This window comes from Brachyhypopomus gauderio, chromosome 4 (genome assembly GCF_052324685.1).
Source record: "Brachyhypopomus gauderio isolate BG-103 chromosome 4, BGAUD_0.2, whole genome shotgun sequence".
NCBI lineage: Eukaryota > Metazoa > Chordata > Actinopteri > Gymnotiformes > Hypopomidae > Brachyhypopomus > Brachyhypopomus gauderio.
The window spans coordinates 25,364,046-25,390,253 of NC_135214.1; the positions used below are offsets into that span (position 1 = coordinate 25,364,046).

General features: G+C 46.6%; 1 protein-coding gene across 3 annotated transcripts in view; it reads right to left on the reverse strand.

The window, feature by feature from the left end:
- The window catches only part of ipo11 (importin 11), a 105,623-nt gene extending 84,809 nt beyond the window's left edge, over positions 1 to 20,814 (reverse strand). Inside the window, exons 1-8 of one of the 3 annotated variants that reach the window (XM_077003272.1) lie at positions 20,662 to 20,756; positions 19,766 to 19,922; positions 19,373 to 19,428; positions 17,538 to 17,601; positions 17,086 to 17,231; positions 12,869 to 12,969; positions 11,127 to 11,199; positions 8,515 to 8,718 (exon numbers count right to left, since the gene is read on the reverse strand). In XM_077003272.1, coding sequence (XP_076859387.1) covers positions 8,515 to 8,718; positions 11,127 to 11,199; positions 12,869 to 12,969; positions 17,086 to 17,223 — 516 coding nt within the window. In that variant the 5' untranslated portion in view covers positions 17,224 to 17,231; positions 17,538 to 17,601; positions 19,373 to 19,428; positions 19,766 to 19,922; positions 20,662 to 20,756. Of the gene's footprint in view, positions 1 to 8,514; positions 8,719 to 11,126; positions 11,200 to 12,868; positions 12,970 to 17,085; positions 17,232 to 17,537; positions 17,602 to 18,922; positions 18,965 to 19,372; positions 19,429 to 19,765; positions 19,923 to 20,661 lie in introns of those variants that run through there. The other 2 variants (XM_077003271.1, XM_077003270.1) reach the window with 2 other exon arrangements.
- Between the last annotated feature and the right edge of the window lie 5,394 nt (positions 20,815 to 26,208).

The following is a 26,208-nucleotide window of genomic DNA, read 5'->3' on the forward strand; positions in this document are numbered from 1 at the left end:
ACATCAGCTTCTGCAAAGGGGGAACACATTATATGGAGTATGACACACTGTGCAAACACCCACCTCCAGTTTGTTAATCTTTTCACATTTAGAAACAATGCTGGGAACTTTCTCAATACAGCGGATCTCCCACTCTGGATCCCAGATCCCTGTGACAGGCCAGAACACTACACTAATGCACTAATGAGATATTTATCAAGAGAAAGGTTTACCTGTACTCTTGTGGACATTCGGCTAAACGCATTTAATCTTTTGACACTTAAATCGTTCAGATAAACACTTATTAAGCCCGACTGCCCAACTACAGGACGAACAGAACCACAGTGCCAAATCAACACCTTCACATGAAGAGTTCATATTTCCCTTCAGCAAGAGAAGCTTTAACAGGACAACTGAAATGTGTCCACTGGGTATGTAACAATTAAGATAATGAGAAAGATTATTCTCTTCCAAAGGTTAATACGTTATGGGAGGCTCTGATCAGGGCACAGGCTGCTGGAGCAGGCCGTCTTGTTCTCGAGGTGAACTGCTCTAGGTGGTCTGTTCTAGGTGATCCGCTCTAGGTGATTCGCTCTAGGTGATCCGCTCTAGGTGATCTGTTCTAGGTGGTCTGCTCTATGGACTGCTGCTCTAGAATGCGGGTATCAGGGGAATGTTGCTGTCGAGTGCTTTGGTCAGTGCTCTCACAGTGGTGAGAGTTACAGTCATGGAGAACAGATCACATCCAGTGTCCTTCCTGAGAGTGCCCCCTACAGGATCACCTCTGATCTCACTCCTGCCCCCTACAGGATCACCTCTGATCTCACTCCTGCCCCCTACAGGGTCACCTCTGATCTCACTCCTGCACCCTACAGGATCACCTCTGATCTCACTCCTGCCCCCTACAGGATCACCTATGATCTCACTCCTGCCCCCTACAGGATCACCTCTGATCTCACTCCTGCCCCCTACAGGGTCACCTCTGATCTCACTCCTGCCCCCTACAGGGTCACCTCTGATCTCACTCCTGCCCCCTACAGGATCACCTCTGATCTCACTCCTGCCCCCTACAGGGTCACCTCTGATCTCACTCCTGCCCCTACAGGGTCACGTCTGATCTCACTCCTGCCCCCTACAGGGTCACCTCTGTTCTCACTCCTGCCCCCTACAGGGTCACCTCTGATCTCACTCCTGCCCCCTACAGGGTCACCTCTGATCTCACTTCTGCCCCCTACAGGGTCACCTCTGATCTCACTCCTGCCCCCTACAGGGTCACCTCTGATCTCACTCCTGCCCCCTACAGGGTCACCTCTGATCTCAGTCCTGCACCCTACAGGATCACCTCTGATCTCACTCCTGCTCCCTCCAGGATCAACTCTGATCTCACTCCTGCTCCCTCCAGGATCAACTCTGATCTCACTCCTGCTCCCTCCAGGATCACCTATGATCTCACTCCTGCCCCCTACAGGATCACCTCTGATCTCACTCCTGCCCCCTACAGGGTCACCTCTGATCTCACTCCTGCCCCCTACAGGGTCACCTCTGATCTCACTCCTGCCCCCTACAGGGTCACCTCTGATCTCACTCCTGCTCCCTACAGGATCAACTCTGATCTCACTCCTGCCCCTACAGGGTCACCTCTGATCTCACTCCTGCCCCCTACAGGATCACCTCTGATCTCACTCCTGCTCCCTCCAGGATCACCTCTGATCTCACTCCTGCCCCCTACAGGGTCACCTCTGATCTCACTCCTGCCCCCTACAGGATCACCTATGATCTCACTCCTGCCCCCTACAGGATCACCTATGATCTCACTCCTGCCCCCTACAGGATCACCTATGATCTCACTCCTGCCCCCTACAGGATCACCTATGATCTCACTCCTGCCCCCTACAGGGTCACCTCTGATCTCACTCCTGCCCCCTACAGGGTCACCTATGATCTCACTCCTGCCCCCTACAGGATCACCTATGATCTCAGTCCTGCCCCCTACAGGATCACCTCTGATCTCACTCCTGCCCCCTACAGGATCACCTATGATCTCACTCCTGCCCCCTACAGGATCACCTATGATCTCAGTCCTGCCCCCTACAGGATCACCTCTGATCTCACTCCTGCCCCCTACAGGATCACCTCTGATCTCACTCCTGCCCCCTACAGGATCACCTCTGATCTCACTCCTGCCCCCTACAGGATCACCTCTGATCTCACTCCTGCCCCCTACAGGATCAACTCTGATCTCACTCCTGCCCCCTACAGGGTCACCTCTGATCTCACTCCTGCCCCCTACAGGATCACCTCTGATCTCACTCCTGCCCCCTACAGGATCACCTCTGATCTCAGTCCTGCACCCTACAGGATCACCTCTGATCTCACTCCTGCTCCCTCCAGGATCAACTCTGATCTCACTCCTGCTCCCTCCAGGATCACCTCTGATCTCACTCCTGCTCCCTCCAGGATCACCTCTGATATCACTCCTGCCCCCTACAGGGTCACCTCTGATCTCACTCCTGCCCCCTACAGGGTCACCTCTGATCTCACTCCTGCCCCCTACAGGGTCACCTATGATCTCACTCCTGCCCCCTACAGGATCACCTCTGATCTCACTCCTGCCCCCTACAGGGTCACCTCTGATCTCACTCCTGCCCCCTACAGGGTCACCTCTGATCTCACTCCTGCCCCCTACAGTATCACCTCTGATCTCACTCCTGCCCCCTACAGGATCACCTCTGATCTCACTCCTGCCCCCTACAGGATCACCTCTGATCTCACTCCTGCCCCCTACAGGGTCACCTCTGATCTCACTCCTGCCCCCTACAGGATCACCTCTGATCTCACTCCTGCCCCCTACAGGGTCACCTCTGATCTCACTCCTGCCCCCTACAGGGTCACCTATGATCTCACTCCTGCCCCCTACAGGATCACCTATGATCTCACTCCTGCCCCCTACAGGATCAACTCTGATCTCACTCCTGCCCCCTACAGGATCACCTCTGATCTCACTCCTGCCCCCTACAGGATCAACTCTGATCTCACTCCTGCCCCCTACAGGATCACCTATGATCTCACTCCTGCCCCCTACAGGGTTTGGGAACTGATCCAGGTGTTTACAGAGGCAGAAGTGTAATACTAGCATTGTGGGGACTGATGGAAGTGTATAGACATGCTGAGGCATAAGTGTAATTTTGATGAGAATATAAACACACACGCAGTGTCACGCATCATATGCAACACTGCATTCCACAGACATAATAACCGAGAGCACAGACGGCCATGATGAACATGACTGAGGCTGAAATTAATGAGGAAACGAGTGGTGCCACGCTCGTGTCTGCTGGCACTACAAAACAGTTTGAACAGCATGCAGCAAGTCAAAGCTTCAGGAACCACACAGGAACTCACTCACTCACATACAGAGCAGCCAAACTACGGCTGCTGAACTGATGAGGAAATAATCAGAATCAAGCTAATTGATGGAAGCTTTCTGTTTGATCCCCTAAAAATTCAGAAAATTCAGTCAATCCGTGTTGTGTTGCTAACAGCCTGAGGCGAGGAGAGCTACGTCTCCACTGAGCTACATGTGAACAGACGGAAGGGTGTGGCTGTCCCGCCTAACACAGGCTCTCTTTGATTAATGGTAAGAGTCTCAGAACACTCACAAAGTGTCTGTGACAGGTGCACAACACACAGCTCCAGAGTTCAGAAGTGATGGAGAACCTACATCTCCAGATCTCAGAGGTGGTGGAGGACCTACAGCTCCAGAGCTCAGAGGTGGTGGAGGACCTACAGCTCCAGAGCTCAGAGGTGGTGGAGGACCTACAGCTCCAGAGCTCAGAGGTGGTGGAGAACCTACAGCTCCAGAGCTCAGAGGTGGTGGAGAACCTACAGCTCCAGTTGCCCAAGACCACAGGTGAACTACAAGTTGCTACACTATGAGGTAATATTAAACCAGTACTGTCGTCAGGTGTTGTTAAGGGCTCCTCACTGCACACAAACTCATACGAGTAACAACGGGCAGAAGAAAAGCATCAGAACTCCATAACAGAGTTTAACAGAGTTTAACAGCTTCAAACCTCTTTAACCTGTATTGTTGTCATTACACGATTTAATGTAGTAATCAAATCCAAAAAGGTTTTTTGAGAGGAAACTTTACTAGGTTGGGCAAGTAGATGGGCCTGCTGGAAACACCCACAGAGCAGCACACTGATAAATATATCTGTCACCTAGGGTCAAACAACCTTTAAAATGGCCGAGCTCATTTTCCGTTAGTAGCAATCCATGCTAAAATAATTCAGACCAAGTGCATGTTTAGTGGTGTGGGTGTGGTTTTTGGTGGTGTGGGTGTGGTTTTTGGTGGTGTGGGTGTGGCTTATGCACAGCATGCAACAGCACCAGAGCCGGAAGCACGCACAACCCAGAGAGACTTCACACACAGAACACACATACCAATAAACGCAAAACACAAAACAGTATACACACACACGAATATCACCAACACTGACTAGACTTTTTCTTTCTCAGCTAAGCACCTATTTTGTAGCTCCCATTTCATTTTGACTACAGCTTTAATATCCCAGCATGTGTCTCTGTGATCTCTGTCTGCATCTCTTTCAGACGGACGAGGCTCCCTCACAAAGAGGCTGTAATCCCACTGATCTCACTCATCGTCCACTATCGGCTGAATCTCAGACTCTGGTGGCAGGTCGCACTGTTGGAAGGTTTGCCGCTGACTTCAGCTCGGTCTGCCCGTCTGTGTCGGAGGCCTGGCCCACAGCAGGGCCTTGGTCAGCAGATCTGTGTCCTCTTCACAGTACACCGATCAGAACTCTCTCCTCTTCACAGTACACCAGCAGGATAGGTGCCCACCTGTCTCATTCAAAGGATGTCTCACACCCGCAGGACAGGTGCCCGGCTGTCTCACACATTCACAATTTTGTCCCTTGAATTCCGTTACGTTATGGCACCCTTCCTGACTAAAGCACACACTTCTAATGTCAGCCAGGTGACCAGGGCAATTTTGCTTGACCTTCGACATCCACCAGAGTTTCTTCCAAAAGAAACTCACTCAAACATCAAACATCAGCAAAACATCAGCGCCACGCCCCCAGCAGAGGGCATCACGGCCACGCCCCCAGCAGAGGGCATCACGGCCACGCCCCCAGCAGAGGGCATCACGGCAGGCAGCATCTGAATCGTTCACACTTCCTGAACCCTCTAAATCGTTCACACTTCCTGACCTCATCGACCTCACCACACACACACTTACACCATCTCACCAGATGCTGCATCACCATCTTCTCTCTGGCTGTGAGAGACTGCTGCTCCTCCACTCTCCTCACTTGCTCACCCCTTGATCTGACCCTTGATCTGACCTTTGATCTGACCCTTGATCTGACCCTTGATCTGACCCTTGATCTGACCCTTGATCTGACTTTTTTCTCCTGCCTCTCAAAACTGAGGAGTTTAGTGCTACCACCGGGTTCCACATCTAACACAAGCACATGGAGCCCCACACGTCTCCGTGCTAGTGGTGCTTGTTGGGTTTCTCTTCCCTGACAGTTGTTTTGTTCAACCAGTTTTTGTCCACTGCACATGCTGTATGCCTGACGCACTCATGCAGGTTTCTCCTGTACAGCAGCTGGAGGGGTTTTCTCCAGGGATGGTTCCTGCTCCGGCCCTCATCACGGGGAGGAGCCCATCGGACCACCCCTGCCAGGGCTCTGCATGCCTTTAGGCCTCTGCAGCAGATCCAAAAAGTGTCAGTCTGACATGAACTCAATCTCCTCAGGTTTTCCCATAATTCCCTACTGCTGCACACCCTTCATCAGCTTGCTGGAGCTCCTGCATTCAATTTGAAAACCAGTTATCTGCACACAAAGCCAAAAATGGACCACACTGTACAACCATACACACCACAACTCTATTACACACACACACACACACACACACACACACACACACACGCACACACACACACACACACACACATACACACACACACACACACACACAGCTTCACGACTCATGTAGAAGTAGTGCTTGGTTTGATCCGTCACTCCAAGACCAGGTCCTAGATGACCCAGTGAGTGGGCTGCGTCCTCAGTGCAGCCCACAGACGTCAGCTGGAGACCCACCTCTCTAAACCGCACTTTAATGATCTTTAATTAGGGTACTCCATCCAACTTTTACATTCAAAACACATAACCTGGAATTTAAATATGAAACTTGCTCAAAAATATGTTAAAAGGAAAACAAGCTTTAAACATATCATGCCATGCCGTTCTGAGCCACGTGCTACTCGTCAGAGCAGCAGGAATGACCGACAGGAGACTCCATGTTGTGCAGAGGCAGGTTATCAGATTATCAGGTCATCAGATTATCTGGTTATCAGGTTATCGGCCGGTGGTTGGATGGGAAAAACCCCTTCAGTCCCAATCAGGGCTGTCTGGCATCCAGTTAGCCAATCAGGGTGTTCCATCTGTTGGCAGCTAGTTCATATGTGCTGCCAAACACTCGTGGAATGCAGTTATCTTCTTCAGCCAGTAGGTGTGGACCAGATCAGGGTCTGGGGTGGTGGTTACTGGGTCTTGTTCAGGGAGGTGGTGATGGTCAGTTCTCAGGTTCAGTAGCCACTGGGCTCTGGTGTTGTGTGATCCCCGCTCACCAATTTGCTTTTCTAATACTGTACGGTCCACAGCTTTGGTGAGCTGACTGAACCTCTAGACCTCCAACCATCTTCTCCAAGGAGAGAGCTGCTCCTTGATGTCCATCATGTAGCCAAGACTCTCCAGTATCACCGATGCTGTGATGTATATCAGCTGGTCTCAGTGATGGTCACAGTAGTGATCAGCCTAAACATAACACTGAACACACTTCTAAACATGCACTCATTGTAGTGATCAACCTGAACACGACACTGAACACACTTCTAAACACGCTCTCACAGTAGTGATCATCCTGAACATGTGTGTATATTTGTGTGTATGTGTATATGTGTGTGTGTGTGTGTGTGTGTGTGTGTGTGTGTGTGTGTGTGTGTGTGTGTGCGCGTGTATATACATATATATGTGTGTGTGCATATCTGTTCCTACAGCAGAATGAGTAAAGACTTCTCCTTCTAATATCAGCTCTGTAGCTTCATCCACAGACAAAAAAGAAAGAAAAAAAAATCACAAGAAAAACACACTTGTTTTGTAGCCCAGAAAATTGTCTGGAATTTTGGTTTCAGTTATGGCAGACACGTCCTTGCAGGTCTACGACTACCATCCAGGGCTGTCAACATCATCCACTACCATCACCCAAAGCAGCAGAACCACCCCGAGTTCACTGAGTGTCATTAGCATATCCAATTTCTCTGTTCATTGAGCATCATGATGGGCTGGATCTTAAGAGGGAATTCTGAAGTGTCCTTCACCTCTCAGACGTCAGACTAGAGCTACAGTCTCTAATCACAGCGCAACCCTGCAGGGGAGCGTTTCCTCCAGGCCCTCAGGAGAGACGCAGAGACAAGAGCAAACAAAGAACCCACTGTGAGGAACTTATTCTGTGGCTGAGGACACGCGAAGTAACAAAAACAAACTTGTCTCCAAATGTGATTTTTATGCAAATATCTGCAGACCAGATTAAATAAACGGCTGGAAATAGAGACACGGCATCTGTGATTGGTTGCCAACTCCTCCCCCAAAACCGCCTTCAGCTCGCTCTCGGACATGTGATTGGTTGCTGACCACTCCCCCAACACCACCACCACCTTCCTGCTCCTAGATCTGATTGGTTATTGGTTTCTCTGACAACACCCACCCCACTCTTAGACACTGCCTCCTGGTTGGGGAGAGGACTGGGGTGGCAGACTGAAAATGGACTCCATGTGAGCTGCAAACCATCTCCCTCAGTAAAGACTTCGTTTTCAACAACAGGTGTCCACTGCAACAATCTTTGGAGTTCAGTAAGATAAGAACCAATTAAATCCTTAGTATGCACGGAGCAACAGGAAGTGACCTGTGTGCCTGGGCCCGAGTCTCAAATGAAGGAAATGTCCTGTGTTTTGGGTCACTGCAGGCAGAGGCAGCCAACACAGCCAACGCAGACACTCTCCATAAGTGTCAGCGCACGCAACCAGGCCAGGGACCACAGCACCAAAGCCACACAGTGCCCCCTAGAGTCAGGCACTGGTAGAGCAATAGGGACACTGTGTTTGAGGACACTAGTGTAATGACCGTGATGGAAAAGAAGAAGAGGAAGGACAGACAGCAAAGCAGGGGTGAAAATACACAAAGATAAACACAATAATACAGTAATCAACATCTGAGAGACAGCAAATGCTTGTGTGTGTGTGTGGTGTGTGTAGTGTGTGTGTGGTATGTGTGTGTGTAGTGTGTGTGTGGTATGTGTCGTGTGTGTGTAGTGTGTGTGTGTGTGTAGTATGTGTGTGTAGTGTGTGTGTGTAGTGTGTGTGTGGTATGTGTGTGTGTGTGGTATGTGTGTGTGTGGTATGTGTGTGTGTCGTGTGTGTGTGTGCTTGTTGGTTGTACTCACGTCCTGGAAAAGCCGGCGGTCAGCAGCGAGCCGCTTGGACGCCAGTGTCTTGGTGACGTGGTAGAAGGTGAGCAGGGCGCGGTGTTGCTGCAGGACGTCCTGCACCTTCACAGACTCCAGCAGGACCGGGATGAGCTCGGGCCACTGGCGGGGACAGTCCAGCCGAGCCACCTTCGCTATCAGCACGGCGATCTGGGTGGCGATCTGGACACACGACACCCGCCCACAGGTCAAGCCTGCCCACCTCGGCCCCCAGCACAGAGCCAAACACCTGCCTCGTGTGTGCAGGTGAGGCCCCTCACCTCCATGCTGCCAGGTCCGATTGGTTTTAGCCATTCTCCACCCTTCCCCCACCGTGAGAACAGAGGACCACCTTTGGTTGGACATTTCAGAGTGGACCACCATCAGCCCAGCAGGGACACATGAAAACCCCGTTGCCACGGGGATGTCACACCTGTTCTGAAAATGGTCCACCTCCTAAATCCCACCCAGTCCACTATGGCTTGGTGGTAGATATGCTAGGAACTGCTACATACACATTGGAATATTTATAACCTCATTATTACTACTATTATAACTAACCGAATATGTTACATGAGGAAATGTCCACGTAGGTTCGATAGCAGGTGAATCTAACAGGTGAACAGCTGGTGAGTATTTGTTTTTCCAGGTGTGTGTGTGTTCCCCTTCACACCACACAGGTACCACTGGTACACACACATCAGAACACCTACACTTCTATGTATTTGTTCATGGTGCAGGTTAATCAGATCAGACTGGGGACAGCATATACAACAGCAGCTTTGAACGCTTTCCCGTATATCTGCAGTTTACACTGTTTAAAAACACTGTTGAAATGCAGGCGTAATAACCATTACGTTAAATTCATTCATTGGTGTAGTTCTGAATGCATTCAGTAGCGTGAACAACGTATTAATAAAATATACAGTTGAAGCCAAAACTTTATGTATACCATGTATATATTTTTCAATTCCCAATATTTCGTTTTATCATACATATACTCTGTTAACTAATTGCTGAAAGGCAATTTAATATGGTACTTATGTAGTGAGTCCCAGGTTTACATGTTAGTACTAGGTGGTTGGGGTACCAGGTTTACATGTTAGTACTAGGTGGTAGGGGTGGGCGGGGCTGTGGAAGGTGGGCGTGGCTTTCTTCGCAGTGAGCCCTCCCATTCTCATACTTTGTAGTGTGCACTTACATTCCCTCTCTTTGTAGTGAGCACTCACATTCTTACACTTTGTCATCTATAAACCATTTAGTCTCACTGAGGAATGCGTGAGATTAAAGTCCTGCTGGCAGCAGTGACCACATTTGAACTTTCTGTCTGATGTCTCCTTCCTTGTCATGGCATCTATATTCCCACATACCCGTCATGCGCTTCCAACTGGGATGGAGCTCTCAGTACCGTCTCTCTCTCTCTCTCTCTCTCTCTCTCTCTCTCTCTCTCTCTCTCTCTCTCTCTCTCTCTCTCTCTCTCTCAGTACCGTCTCTCTCTCTCTCTCTTTCTCTCAGTACCATCTCTCTCTCTCTCTCTCTCTCTCTCTCTCTTTCTCTCTTTCTCAGTACTGTCTCTCTCTCTCTCTCTCTCTCTCTCTCTTTTTCTCAGTACTGTCTCTCTCTCAGTACCATCTCTCTCTCTCTTTCTCTCTGTACCGTCTCTTTCTCTCTCCGTACTGTCTCTCTCTCACTCCATACCATCTGTCTCACTGCACTCTCTCTGTAGTCTCTGTAGTCCATGCAGTCTCTCCCTCTATACCACCTCTCTCTCTGTCTCCCTCTCCATTCAGTCCCGCCCTCTCTGTACCATCTGTCTTTCTCTCTCTCTGTACTGTCTCTCTCTTTGTACTCTCTCTCTATATTGTCTCAAAGCAGCATCTGTGTATATAGGGCATATATAGGGCTGGGGATCTAAAGACAGACACTCAAATAACCACAGGTTCACTCCCAGTAAGAAGGCAAACACTCAAATAACCACAGGTTCACTCCCAGTAAGAAACTCCTAAAGGTCATGACATCAATATCTGGAGTCCTCTGGACATATTAAAGAGACACATTGTCATACTTGTGAACTTTTGGCCATTTGGAAAAGTGAATTTGAAAATAATCTGACTCTATTGATAGTTTTTGAATGACCTCTCGTGAAAGTAGGTGACCTACTGAATTGCCAAAGTAAATATATGCTAATAGGAAATGTGTTGAAGTTGGAACTGAGGTTTTCACTTGAAACTGGGGATATGTCTTTACCCAGTGATAACGCACGCAACTATACTGCAGCTCAGAGAGCCACTCATGTCTGCCCCCTACTGGGAGAAAGGGACGCCTGTGCCTTTCAATCCAAATCCATTTCTCACCCCTGAACAACATTACACTGTAGAGTTGGTACTTCCTATAAAAGCTCTGAGCACATTGGACACCATCGATTTACAATCAGAACAGAAGCATCGCTGCAGGAACTCAATTAGTCTGGCGCTGGCCGAGGAAACAGCAGACACTGATGAGGAGCAAAATCACTCGGTGGACACATAGAGAGAGAATGAGCATAATATGTGTGTGTGTGTGTGTGTGTGTGTGTGTGTGTGTGTACCGACCTGGTTGACTGGCTCATTGAAGTTTGTGATGAGGCCGGCTCGGAGAGACGCCTTCTCTTCCTCTGAGAGTGCACTACGGGGAGAGAGACGGCAGACATTACACACCATCCTGTATTTACCGTTACATTTACTCCGGTTTGGAAGAGACTTTTATGAACTGTTTTAAAAGATGACACTTCGTACATCTGCGAGGTCAGAAATGCAGAAACTTTAATTCCCTTACATTCATCTACCATCCTCCTGTTTGTAAATAATTTATTCCTACAGACATTTTGCGCATTTCTTTCTACCCCTGGTGTGGCCACGACCTGGGATGGACCCTACACATGACCTCTGACCTGGGCTGTCAGGTGTGGGAGAGGCACTGAGGACCCTACAGATGACCTCTGACCTGGGCTGTGGGAGGGGCACTGAGGACCTTACAGGTGACCTCTGCCAGGCAGATCTTTACTCCAGTCAGTCAGCCAACCGGAAGTTGACAGACATCATGCTGTCTGCTAAAGGGCATAATTACATCTTATGTCCTGGTGACCAGCAGCACATGCGGAGACACTCAGTTATAAAGACACTTGGTTACACTTGGTTCACCCTGCTGGAGAACACTGACCCTAACAAGGTCATTATCCGCACCCCTCCAGTTCTGAAATATTACAGGCTTCCTTCCCGTCGTCACTTGGACAGGAACCCAGAGCTATAAACATCGCTATGTCAATACCACAGCCAGAACCTTCAAATCTTATTTATGTGGTGTTAAATGAATTAAAAGCACCATACATGATGAGACTGTACATCATTTGAAGGTGGTAATAAATTATATTGCAATTACTTGAAAGTAAAATAACTTGAAAGTTATGTTATGTTGTACCTATCTAGTGGTTTCATGTAGTGTCCAATCAGGCTGTGCTTCTGCAGATCTAGCTTGATTAATGAGATGTTGATATAGCACGTCACTGCCGGTCTGTCTACACGTCACTGCCGGTCTGTCTACACGTCACTGCCGGTCTGTCTACACGTCACTGCCGGTCTGTCTACACGTCACTGCCGGTCTGTCTACACGTCACTGCCGGTCTGTCTACACGTCACTGCCGGTCTGTCTATACGTCACTGCTGGTCTGTCCACATGTCACTGCTGGTCTGTCTACACGTCACTTTACTTTTTTACACAAGTATTTAAATGATTGTTTTTAAGTAAAAATACTTTATACATCTTTATAATTTTACATCAGCACAGTGGGACATTTTGTTTGACAGACATTCAGATCCCCAGAAGCATTACTAATTCCTGGCTCATTCTCTCTCTCTCTCTCTCTCTCTCTCTCTCTCTCTCTCTCTCTCTCTCTCTCTCTCTCTCTCTCTCTCTCTCTCTCTCTCTCTCTCTCTCTCTCTCTCTCTCTCTCTCACACACACACACACACACACACACACGCACATGAACACACACGCGCGCGCACACACTGCAATTCTGACAGTGTTAAGTCCCAGCTCTGTCTCATTTGGCTCCTTCTGTTCAGTGATGAAGGCTTTCAGAAAGCTGCTCACCCATCACAGCCCGTCCCAATCTCATCAGAGCCCATCCCAGTCCGTCCCAGTCCAAGCCCGTCCCTGCCCATGACAGCCCGTCACAGTCTGTCCCAGTCCCTGTCCGTCCCAGTCCACCCCAGCTGGCAGATCCCTGAAGAAGAAACTACACCCTGTGCTATTTGCTGATAGACTGTGTGGTGAGGAGCAGACGTTGGACGTACTGAGGTGCCACTCTTCTCCAATAGCGATCGATGCCGTTCTTGAAGTACAAGACCGCGAGCCATCTGACATTTACATCCAACATGTGATTGTTGAAGATACTCTATAGAAACACAAAGCAGAGGAATTACTGTTAAAGACATTGCAGCATGAGGCAGGAGATGAGGAAGATGAGGAAGATGTGGCAGGAGATGAGGAAGATGAGGACGATGTGGCAAGAAATGAGGAAGATGTGGATGTGGCAGGAGATGAGGAAGATGAGGAAGATGTGACAGGAGATGCGGAAGATGATGATGTGGTAGGAGATGAGGAAGATGATGATGTGGTAGGAGATGAGGAAGACGATGATGTGGTAGGAGATGAGGAAGATGAGGAAGATGTGACAGGAAATGAGGAGCACTGGCTTTATAAATCGTCTCACCATCAGAACATATGAAGGTTATACAAACTGGATCAAATCACATGAACACGAGAATGAAGTATAGTCAGTTAACACTCACACACACTCACTCACACACACACTCACACACACACACACACACACACACTCACACACACTCACACTCACACACACTCACACACACTCACACTCACACTCACTCACACTCACACTCACTCACTCATCAGTGGCTACGGCTATGGGGTGTAATCAGACGATGTTATATTTCACGCGATCTCACAAACCTGACCATCAATCTACCTGGACCATTCGACAGTCAGACTTCTGGCACACCTGCAGTGTATGTTTAATCAGACATCTGGCACACCTGCAATGGGTGTGTTTAATCAGATGTGTGGCATGCCCACAGTGTGCCACACCCTCCACACACCCCCTGCACACCCCACATACCTCACAGCCCCCAACCACCATGATAAACCTGCCCTGCTACATGAGAACCCTGCCCTGGTATTTGATAGCTTTGCCCTGGTATTTGATAACCCTGCCCTGGTATTTGATAACCCTGCAATGGTATTTGATAACCTTGCCCTGGTATTTGATAGCTCTGCCATAATATTTGATAACCCTGCCCTGGTATTTGATAACCCTACCTGGTATTTGATAACCCTGCCTGGTATTTGATAGCTCTGCCCTGGTATTTTATAACCCTGCCCTGGTATTTGATAACCCTGCCCTAATATTTGATAGCCCTGCCCTGGTATTTGAATGCCCTGCCCTGGTATTTGATAACTCTGCCCTGGTATTTGATAGCCCTGCCCTGGTATTTGAGAACTCTGCCCTGGTATTTGATAGCCCTGCCCTGGTATTTGAATGCCCTGCCCTGGTATTTGAGAACTCTGCCCTGGTATTTGATAGCCCTGCCCCGGTATTTGATAGCCCTGTCCTGGTATTTGATAGCCCTGCCTGGTATTTGAAAACCCTGCATGGTATTTGATAGCCCTGCCCTGGTATTTGATAGCCCTGCCCTGTTATTTGGAGAACAGTAAGAGTCTCATGCAGGAGTGACTGCCGTCTCCTGGAGACTGTCTCCTGGAGACGACCACACTGGCTACCGTGATATGCAACAGTCATTCAATCATCCACCCTCCTGAACGCAGATGGAGTCCAGATGGATTACTCCTCATTTAAAAACTTCATTAGCTCACTCGACACTACTATGCCTTCATCAATCGATGGTGATGTGTCCTGACATACACCATTCAGAGGAAGCGATTAGCACACAGGGCACTATTCATTAAGCTGAGGGTTATGCTTAACTAGATCTACACAACTGCTCATTAAAAGGGAATACATTGTTAACTACAGGGCTCCATTAAATCCTCGAATTACTATTTACTCTGACAGTTCATGTACTCTGTACTTCTAACTCAACAGGCTGTAACTTTTATAGAGAACACAGACCCCTGAGTGACATGAGTGACCCGAGTTACTGAGTTACTCATGTTTTAGCTCTGCTCCTGAACGACCCACAGAGGTTTAACGGTGCTCGAACATGCCCAGCAAATCCAAGTACATAAATAAAAAATGAAATAGAAAAACAACACATAAAAATAAAGGTTTACATCCATCTCTGTGAGTAAAAAACACCAAATACATAGACCATATCCAACATATACACCACCTCCACAAGTGGAAAAGGTGGAGCTGTGGGACGAGCTACAATGGGGAATGCAGGTTAGATGAGCCTGTTGTGGTGGAGCTACAGGTGGGTATATGGGTGGAGGTCCAGGTGAGAAAGTGGGTGGGGCTACATTTGGGACAATGGACAGACTGTGGAGCTCCAGGTAGGACCATGGGTGACTGTAGGTGGAGCCCAGGTGGGGCAAGAGGAGATTAGGGGAGGGAAGCTGTTACCAAGGACGACAGGAGGTGAGGGAAGCTGTTACCAAGGACGACAGGAGGGGAGGGGAGCTGTTACCAAGGACGACAGGAGGGGAGGGGAGCTGTTACCAAGGACGACAGGAGGGGAGGGAAGCTGTTACCAAGGACGACAGGAGGGGAGGGGAGCTGTTACCAAGGACGACAGGAGGGGAGGGAAGCTGTTACCAAGGACGACAGGAGGGGAGGGGAGCGGTTACAGTGGGATGTGAAAGTTTGGGAACCCTTGTTAATTTTCCTGATTTACCTTTATAAATCATTGAATGTTTGGATTAAAAAATTCAGTTAAATATATCATATAGGGGACAAACACAGTGATATTTGAGAAGTGTAATGAAGTTCATATGATTTACAGAAAGTGTGCAATAATTGTCTAAATAAAATAGGCAGGTGCATAAGTTTGGGCACCCAAAAAAAAAACAACAGCCTCTAAACCAGGGGTGCCCATTACGTACACATTACTCCTTGTGTAAAGTGCGGTGAATAGTTGAACGATGCACAGTGACTCCATCAGTAGCAAGATGATGTTGTAGGTCTTTGGTGCTGGTCTGTTGGTTGACTCTGACTGTTCTCAACATCCTTCGCTTCTGTTTATTCGAGATTTTGCTTGGTCTCCCACTTCAAGTCTTGACTTGAACTGTACCTGTCTTCATCCATTTTCTCACAATGTTTTTCACTCTGGAGACTGAAAGCTGTATCCTCCCTGTATCCTCCCACTAAACCATGATGGTGAACAATCTTTGTTTTCAGGTCATTTGAAAGTTCTTTTGAATCTACCATGCTGTGACTCTTCAGAGAAGATGCAAAGAGGAGAATAACATACAATTGCTACCCTTAACTACCCTTTCTCATAATTGGAGTCACCTCTGTATGGAGGTCAAGGGTCACTGAACTTACCAAACCAAATTTGAGTTCCAATAATTCTAAAGGTTTTGAAATCAATAAAACAACAACAGTGCACAAACTTATGCACCTGCCTATTTTTGTTTAGACAATTATTGCACACTTTTCTTTATCCAAACATTCAATGATTTATAAAGGTAAATCAGGAAAATTAACAAGGGTGCCCAAACTTTCGCATCCCACTGTACCAATAACAACGGGAGGGGAGGGGAGCAGTTACCAATAACAACGGGAGGGGAGGGGAGCTGTTACCAATAACAACGGGAGGGGAGGGGAGCTGTTACCAATAACAACGGGAGGGGAGGGGAGCTGTTACCAATAACAACGGGAGGGGAGGGGAGCAGTTACCAATAACAACGGGAGGGGAGGGGAGCTGTTACCAATAACAACGGGAGGGGAGGGGAGCTGTTACCAATAACAACGGGAGGGGAGGGGAGCTGTTACCAATAACAACGGGAGGGGAGGGGAGCTGTTACCAATAACAACGGGAGGGAGGGGAGCTGTTACCAATAACAACGGGAGGGAGGGGAGCTGTTACCAATAACAACGGGAGGGAGGGGAGCTGTTACCAATAACAACGGGAGGGAGGGGAGCAGTTACCAATAACAACGGGAGGGGAGGGGAGCTGTTACCAATAACAACGGGAGGGAGGGGAGCTGTTACCAATAACAACGGGAGGGAGGGGAGCTGTTACCAATAACAACGGGAGGGAGGGGAGCTGTTACCAATAACAACGGGAGGGGAGGGGAGCTGTTACCAATAACAACGGGAGGGAGGGGAGCAGTTACCAATAACAACGGGAGGGACGGGAGCTGTTACCAATAACAACGGGAGGGGAGGGGAGCTGTTACCAATAACAACGGGAGGGGAGGGGAGCAGTTACCAATAACAACGGGAGGGGAGGGGAGCAGTTACCAATAACAACGGGAGGGACGGGAGCTGTTACCAATAACAACGGGAGGGGACGGGAGCTGTTACCAGCAGTACGGTGTAGAATCCAGGCTGCGTCTCCCACTGGCGGAGCTGCTGTTCTGCAGGTTTCAGCACCGCGGTGTCCTGACTGGCAGCCTGAGTCAGAGCCTGCAGCACCACCGAGGAGGCGCTCTGGACGTCCATGGGTGAGTCTGTGAGGAGACACGCAGGAAAGCACACGTGAGCACACGCAGGAGCACACGCACACGCAGGAGCACACGCACACGCAGGAGCGCACGCAGGAGCACACGCACACGTGAACACACGCAGGAGCGGACGCGTGAGCACACGCAGGAACGTGCGCATGAGCACACACAGGAGCGCGCATGTGAGCACACACAGGAGCGCGCACGTGAGCACACGTACACATGAGCACACGCAGGAGCGCACACGTGAGCACACGCAGGAGCACACGTACACGTGAGCACACGCACACATGAGCACACGCAGGAGCGCACCTCAACTTTTCTTCGTCATCCATTTCAGATTGAGCATTTTTTGACAGTTTGGTAATGCTGCCATCTGGCGGCAGAAAATGTATCAATATTTACAGACCAGCCATTATAACTTGTCAACAGGCAAAATCCGCACAACCTCATAGAATTATATTTGAATGGGTGTACAGACAAAATACAGATTCAACAAGCAGCAGCAGGGTCAGTGTGTACACCTGTAGTGTCGGGGTCAGTGTGTACACCTGTAGTGTCGGGGTCAGTGTGTACACCTGTAGTGTCGGGGTCAGTGTGTACACCTGTAGTGTCGGGGCCAGTGTGTACACCTGTAGTGTCGGGGCCAGTGTGTACACCTGTAGTGTCGGGGTCAGTGTGTACACCTGTAGTGTCGGGGTCAGTGTGTACACCTGTAGTGTCGGGGTCAGTGTGTACACCTGTAGTGTCGGGGTCAGTGTGTACATCTGTAGTGTCGGGGTCAGTGTGTACATCTGTAGTGTCGGGGTCAGTGTGTACATCTGTAGTGTCGGGGTCAGTGTGTACACCTGTAGTGTCGGGGTCAGTGTGTACACCTGTAGTGTCGGGGCCAGTGTGTACATCTGTAGTGTCAGGGTCAGTGTGTACACCTGTAGTGTCGGGGTCAGTGTGTACACCTGTAGTGTCGGGGTCAGTGTGTACACCTGTAGTGTCGGGGTCAGTGTGTACATCTGTAGTGTCGGGGTCAGTGTGTACACCTGTAGTGTCGGGGTCAGTGTGTACACCTGTAGTGTCGGGGTCAGTGTGTACATCTGTAGTGTCGGGGTCAGTGTGTACACCTGTAGTGTCGGGGTCAGTGTGTACACCTGTAGTGTCGGGGTCAGTGTGTACACCTGTAGTGTCGGGGTCAGTGTGTACATCTGTAGTGTCGGGGTCAGTGTGTACATCTGTAGTGTCGGGGTCAGTGTGTACACCTGTAGTGTCGGGGTCAGTGTGTACACCTGTAGTGTCGGGGTCAGTGTGTACACCTGTAGTGTCAGGGTCAGTCTGTACACCTGTAGTGTCAGGGTCAGTGTGTACATCTGTAGTGTCAGGGTAAGTGTGTACATCTGTAGTGTCAGGGTCAGAGTGTACACCTGTAGTGTCAGGGTCAGAGTGTACATCTTTAGTGTCAGGGTCAGTGTGTACATCTGTAGTGTCAGGGTCAGTGTGTACACCTGTAGTGTCAGGGTCAGTGTGTACATCTGTAGTGTCAGGGTCAGTGTGTACATCTGTAGTGTCAGGGTCAGTGTGTACATCTGTAGTGTCAGGGTCAGTGTGTACATCTGTAGTGTAGTGGGTGCTACTAAATACAACCACAGCGCAGTTTACACTGTTGGAATCATCCCAATCCCGCTAAAGTTCAACTCTGATCTCACCATGAAAAAACACAAGGTCCACCATTTACACATCTTGCAGACATCTTTGAAGTCAACTGGAATTATGAAATGTAAGAAACAATTTTAGAGTGTAAAGTTAGGATTATAGGATTTCACTCTGTTCATCCTCTAACTAAAATTATCATCAAATACATTAATCATGATTATTTAAGCTTCTTTTTGGAGGTTCTTAAGATATTTACTGCATGTCTAACAAGAACAACCTCAAGCTATAATTCAGAATTTCAGAGATCTAAAGATCATTTGTGTGTACATCTGTAGTGTCAGGGTCAGTGTGTACATCTGTAGTGTCAGGGTCAGTGTGTACATCTGTAGTGTCAGGGTCAGTGTGTACATCTGTAGTGTAGTGGGTGCTACTAAATACAACCACAGCGCAGTTTACACTGTTGGAATCATCCCAATCCCGCTAAAGTTCAACTCTGATCTCACCATGAAAAAACACAAGGTCCACCATTTACACATCTTGCAGACATCTTTGAAGTCAACTGGAATTATGAAATGTAAGAAACAATTTTAGAGTGTAAAGTTAGGATTATAGGATTTCACTCTGTTCATCCTCTAACTAAAATTATCATCAAATACATTAATCATGATTATTTAAGCTTCTTTTTGGAGGTTCTTAAGATATTTACTGCATGTCTAACAAGAACAACCTCAAGCTATAATTCAGAATTTCAGAGATCTAAAGATCATTTAAAGATAATTTTTCTACAAAACTGCACTTATACAAGGCTACCAATTCATTGCATCACATTTAGGAATCGGTCCAAAACTATTACAAAGTGTACAAAAATTATTTCTCAGGATACAAAACTCATGTACCTATTACTGAAAGATCTACTGAGGGTGCTGTTCAGACATCCTTGTAGAAATGAATGATGTGACCAATCAGAGCCAGACGTAGACAGGACAACCTGCTGGCAGTCTGACAGCTAAAGGTGAATGACATTCGCTTCCATCATCCTCATCTCAACCTCATCTGCTCCAAAGCATCACAACAACAATAATAATGTTTAAGTTTCCACCTGAACAACGGTTTACACCACACGAACCAATAAACATGTCTTAACGTATAGCTATATCTGTCCTTATAGATACGTGAGCACAAGAAGACAGCTGTCATAGCACTTCACATTATAGCCAATTAAACAGTCTACATGCAGGGACATACAGTTAGGATACACACACACACACACACACACACACACACACACACACACACACACACACACACACACACAGGTATGACATGCACACACACACAAACACACAGTTACGACATGCACATACACACACCCAGTTAGGATGTACACATACACACACCCAGTTAGGACATACACACACCCAGTTAGGACATACACACACACAGTTAGGAGACACACACACACAGTTAGGAGACACACACACACACACACGCACACAGTTAGGACACACACACACACACACACACACACACACAGACACACAGACACACACACACACACACACACACACACACACACACATATACATACACACACACACACACACACACACACACACACACACACACACACACACACAAAACTAGCTTGTTAACTTAGTTTCTTTGTACCAACCGGTCCTGAACACACTGGCCTGGCTGCTATAGAAGACTGAAGCCTTGGAAAATCCCGTTATGTTGTTCACGTACGTATTTTTATGTACCGGTATTTATTTACTTGTGTTGTTAGACGTACCTTTCACAAATTATCCACAGCTCAGCGCTATCGACCTCTCTTGCTGTCAGTTATGTAGTTCGCTCCACAACACACGTTGTAAGGAAGGCGCATCCAGTGACGTCGCCTAGAGATGACGTCACGCGCCGCATCCACGGGGCGCATGGGCTGGACTGTGTCGCGTCCACTGGTGTCCACAGCGTCCTCAGCGCTACCAGGATTAGTGTCTCGTGGGGGTTTCCACCCAGGATTAATGTCTCGTGGGGTTTTCCACCTTCGAGTGTTCATGTTCCTCCTCGTTCCCACCCACCGCAGGTTTCTGCTGCCTTATGCATTAGCTGAGCACTTCATCACTTGGGTCCGTGTTGCTGGTGTTTCTCCCTGGACAGTTGTCCCCTCCTTCCTCTTAGTGTACAGTCTCCGAGTGCTGGATTTAGGATGAAACTTTCCCTGTACTGTGAAGAGTTTCCGTGTCTTGATGTCAATGGTTTCTATCTCCTTTTTGTCCGGCGTATTATACCAGTTGGGCATTTGATCACTGACAGTGTATGCTAATATCCCAGATCCTCTATATTTATTATATTCGCTAAGCACTTCATTATTTATAATGAAGTATATTATATATATGTATATTGTATTATTATATGCTTTGTGGTGACCACAACGTTTTCCAGAGAAAAGGGACGTTTCGGTCATACGTAAGCTGTATTGACTTGGAAATAGATATTAAACTGCAGTACATGTACTTACATAAGGTATCCAGCAGGTTGTGCTGTACGGCCAGTCTGATGTAAAACATTTCTACAGACATGTTAATCACTGTGCTATATTGAAAAGAAACTCAAAATGTTGGAAAGACATTCCAAGGTCACAGTATTGCAAATTAGATATCTCTTTGAGTGTAAAAAAATATGTTGTGGCTATAGCCTACATTAACTCATAGGGTCAAGGCGTATCTATGCTCTTTCCAGCACCACTAAACTTAGCCCCAGCACCCCTAAAAATAAGAATAAAATGTATTTATTAAGATATTATACACAATACACACCTCCTTCCTCTTAGTGTACAGTCTCAGAGTGCTGGATTTAGGATGAAACTTTCCCTGTACATAGGGTCAAGGTGTATCTATTAACATATTACAAACATAAACTATATTAGACACATTAACATATTACACACATTAACATATTACACATATTAACATATTACACACATTACTGGAGTGAGAAGTGAGGTCTGTGTGTATTAAGATGTTGTGTTTTTATCAGCTAATTTACATTTACATTTATGGCATTTAGCAGACGCTCTTATCCAGAGCGACTAATTATCCAGAGCTAATTAATGTTGTAGAATGATAGAATAATAGGATAATAAAAGATAACTTTGTGTGTGTGTGTGTGTGTGTTGGTTGTGGTGGTGGTGGTCAGGATGATGTGACCTAATTGCCCACAGTAACTGACCAGAAGCCTTAAAAGCCTTGAGTAGTTGTCCTGAAAATGACATAAATTTTCCTAACAAGTATCTGATATATCTAAAAGTTTCCAAAGTAATAGATAATATGAGCAAACTAAACAGAGAACTGCCTTTATGTTCTATCAAATTTCACCAAATTACAAATAAAACTTTGTAAACCATGTAGTAGCTTTTTGCCTCAGCATTAATGGACATTTTCTCATATTTGCTGGTGTATTTGCAGTTACAGTGTTCAATACCCAATAAGGTTCTTCCTCCAGTGTGGCACTGATAGTCCAAAATAATGTTAAAATGCATTATGTTGGTGCTGAGCACCAGAGGTGGGCATTCCAGGTTCATAAAGTAAAACTCCTTCCCAGGATTTTACTCAAGCTTGATGGATTTTCTAATTAGTGCAAGCCAGGAAATAGGTGGAATCAACACAATCCAAGAAGCCTGAGCAAAGTCCTGGTGAGGACTTTTACTTTCTGAACCAGGAATGTCCACCTCTGCTGAGCACCCCTAAAGCTGTGATATTAGGATCACCCCTGGACTTTCCTCACAGAATCAAAGCCGTAATGACTTGACGATTATGTCAGGATACGAGAGAGAGTGTTACACCCTACAGTGCATGTGTGTTCATGGTCCACCAGCCCAAACAAGTTTATCAATAGTTTGCCACACTGCGTATTCTTAAGATTGAGCAATTTTAATCTTCTTAAATCTTGTTTTCTATGTGTGTGTCTATCCACATTATTACAGGTAAATGTCAAGTCAAGAAATGAACACAAACCTATACTTTGTCTGTGTAATAATTCTGGGTGTTGTATGTTCTATTCAGGTTCAGACAACTTGCTTTGAAGAAAAGTGTGTGTGTGTGTGTGTGTGTGTGTGGGTGGGTGGATGGGTGGTTGAACATCTCGGTTTTCTGGAAGTCATAGTCTAACGGTGGTATTTTAAATGCCCATGGTAACCACTAGAAAATGTTCAACTTCAGCTGAATCTGAATTTACTCTGGGAAAGCAGACAGTAGGTGCCTAGCAGAGCAGACTGTATCAAACCCAGATGAAACATCTCCGTGGAACCGTAAGTCTCATGTGGCAAGAGAAATTCCCAACACAGAAGTCCCGACACTAGCAGACAGTAAAACCACGTGGACTAAACACTCCAGAATACCACTGAACTCAAGTAACCCCAGTCAAGGTGAGACCACACCTCGCCCAGCCAATCACAGGCTCCTCAAGAATCATGCAGACCCTGTAGGCCAATCAACATTTGAGGAGTTTTTTTTTCCTCACAGTAAATTATTTGAATTTGGGTTTTTATAACTGTAAGTTCACACTCCCACACATGAGAGGTTAAGACTGGTCAGAATGAAAGGAGGTTTGTAGACACTGCTTCTCCTCCGTTGATTTATTTTACTTTCTTATACTTTGACATTGTTACAGACTGTAGGCTGTAGACCAGCAGGACCACATGTGTGGTTCTAGGTTCTGTTGCCCAGTTCTCTCCCCTACCCCGAGAACATGTCTCTGGAACACTTCTGACTGTTGAGACCAGTCCAGACTGTACACAGTTTCATACATCTGAAATCTGAGAGTTATACTAGGTCAACCAGCTATATATAATAATCATCATCTTTATTTTTACAGCACTTTTTATGTTGTGAGTCTACAATCTCAAAGTGCTTTACTTATTAATAAAGTGCATTACTTAAATACCATTACCACAAATTATGAAAATTAAAATAAATATTAAACTACAAAAGACAGGAAAAGGCAAGCTTATTTACATTACACTTTTCATACATAAATTCACATTGTTTTACAGATATAACAGACCCAAATAATAAAGCTTATTACATCTTGAGATCCATCACCTCAAGAAGAAAGAAAATATATAAAACTAAACATTTTTAAAGTTTAGAGCAGAGTTTAGAGCTTATCAGAGATTATCCTCTAAAAGCTTTTTAGGGCTAATCAGAAATGATCATTTAAAGGCTTCACAGTTTATCAGAGATTATCCTCTAAAGGCTTCACAGTTTATCAGAGATTATCTTCTAAAGACTTTAGAATTAATCAGAAATTAGCTTCTAAAGGCTTTAGAGTTTGTCTGAGATTATCCTCTAAAGGCTTTAAAGTTAATCAGAAATTAGCTTCTAAAGAGGTTTGAGAGTTTATTTACGATAAGCCTTTATTAGTATTTAGAGTTAATCAGAAATGATCCTCTAAAGGCTTTAGAGTTGACCAGAGATTATCCTTCAAAGGCTTTAGAGTTTATCAGAAATTATCCTCCAAAGGCTTTAGAGTTTATCATAGATTAGACTCTAAAGGCTTTAGAGTTTATCAGAGATTATCCTCCAATGGCTTTAGAGTTTATCAGAGATTATCCTCTAAATGGCTTCCAGTGCCAAAGCAAAACTCTGTCACCAATGAGGACCCTAATAGGCCCCCAGTAGGAACTGAACATGCCTGGGTCAGATGCTCTAACTTTCTTTTCCTGGTAAGGATGGGCTGCTAATCTTGACCAGATGAAGCCTACTTAATAAAGAAGGAGCAGGGCAGGCAGCCATGGACACACTCCTGTAGGCTCACCGTGAGGCCTAAAGCAGAAGTGTGGGTTTCTCAGCATCATGCAGGGTCACCGTGTGTCTAATTATGGGACCCACAGTATGTGATGCCAGACCGTTCTGAGAATATGGGATGGAACTCAGAAGGAGGACAGGAAAATGGTTCTTATCATCAATGTTTCTGTTTTATCTGAGTTTTTGTAAGCAAGTTTCTGTTAATACATTAATACTGTTGGTTTGTGCACATTGTATTTAAACACACATGCAAGCACAAACTGTACTTCACAATTTTGCTACACTTATGTGTTTTACACATAAGACCACAGTGAGTCAAACAACCTGGTGCGTGAGCAGCATTACGATGAACAGAAGCTTTCTGCAGAGCTTTAGTGTCTTTGGTCTGTGCTGTTCTGAACTGCCCATCCTGCACAACCACGTCGCAGGATTTCATTATCTGACAGCTCAAACACTTTAATCCATCTCAGTGTCCAGACCTCTTCTATTCAGACAATTTTGTCTGATTTTGTTCCCATGAGAATGTCTCTACTTCACAAGATGGAACCCGGACTATGCTACACACCATGTTTTGGTGGTGTAGCTGCTTTCTGTTGAGTGAGTAAATGACCTGAATCCGGTATTGTGCCACTGTACAGGCACATCTCTGTGCTAGTGTGGGAACAAAGTGCCTCCCGTGGCCTTCAGCGATTCTTCCACAGCCATCTATGTCAAACATCTCACACACACAGAGGAACATTAATGCTAGGCGTTCATAACACTTTTGCTGTGTTTGTGGTAACACTACAGCAATGTCTGATATATGTCTGAAGTTCTGAAGTTGTGTAACATTTCCCAGGCAGCTTTGAGGTTGAAACGTCACCAGCTCTGGCTCTGGGACGTTGGAGCAGCTGCGTGGGGCGGGTTTCTCTGCTGGTCCCGCTGAGCTGAGATGCTCATGATGCTTCTGCTCATACCTGCCGTGTCAGCCACCTGACCAGAAACCAGGAGGACAAACGCTGGCTCACACCAGACTGCCACCTTCTCCCAGTGGGCCCTGGGTGTTGATTACTGTAATGTATATTATTAATAGAGTTATTATTTAGTGTCATAAAAATAGATGACGTTACAAAACCTAGTTGTCTGAACTCTGTAGGCTAATGATGGTTGTGTTTTTAAAAATAAGCAAATGTAAGTGTTTGCATCCCAGTACAAATATCTGTCCAAAAAAAAGTGAAACTAGAGAGAAATGTGGTATCAGTTCTGACACGTTTACTGAAATGTCTCTAATTTCACCCCACAGTCATCCCACAGTTTCACTGTCAGGGAGTGAGAACCCAATAAATGACCCACATGAACCCTCGAAGATCCATGAGGTTCCTGCTCCGCGAGGCCAGCTGTGTGCCACCAAGACACAAAAAACTATTAAAAACAAACAAAACCTCAGTCTGAAACTTTAACACTGGAGTCGGAAGCTTCATGTATTTCCCAAGTTCTCTGCCATTGTGCCCTCATGTAAAAAAAATCTCATGTTACAACAACTGAACATTTTT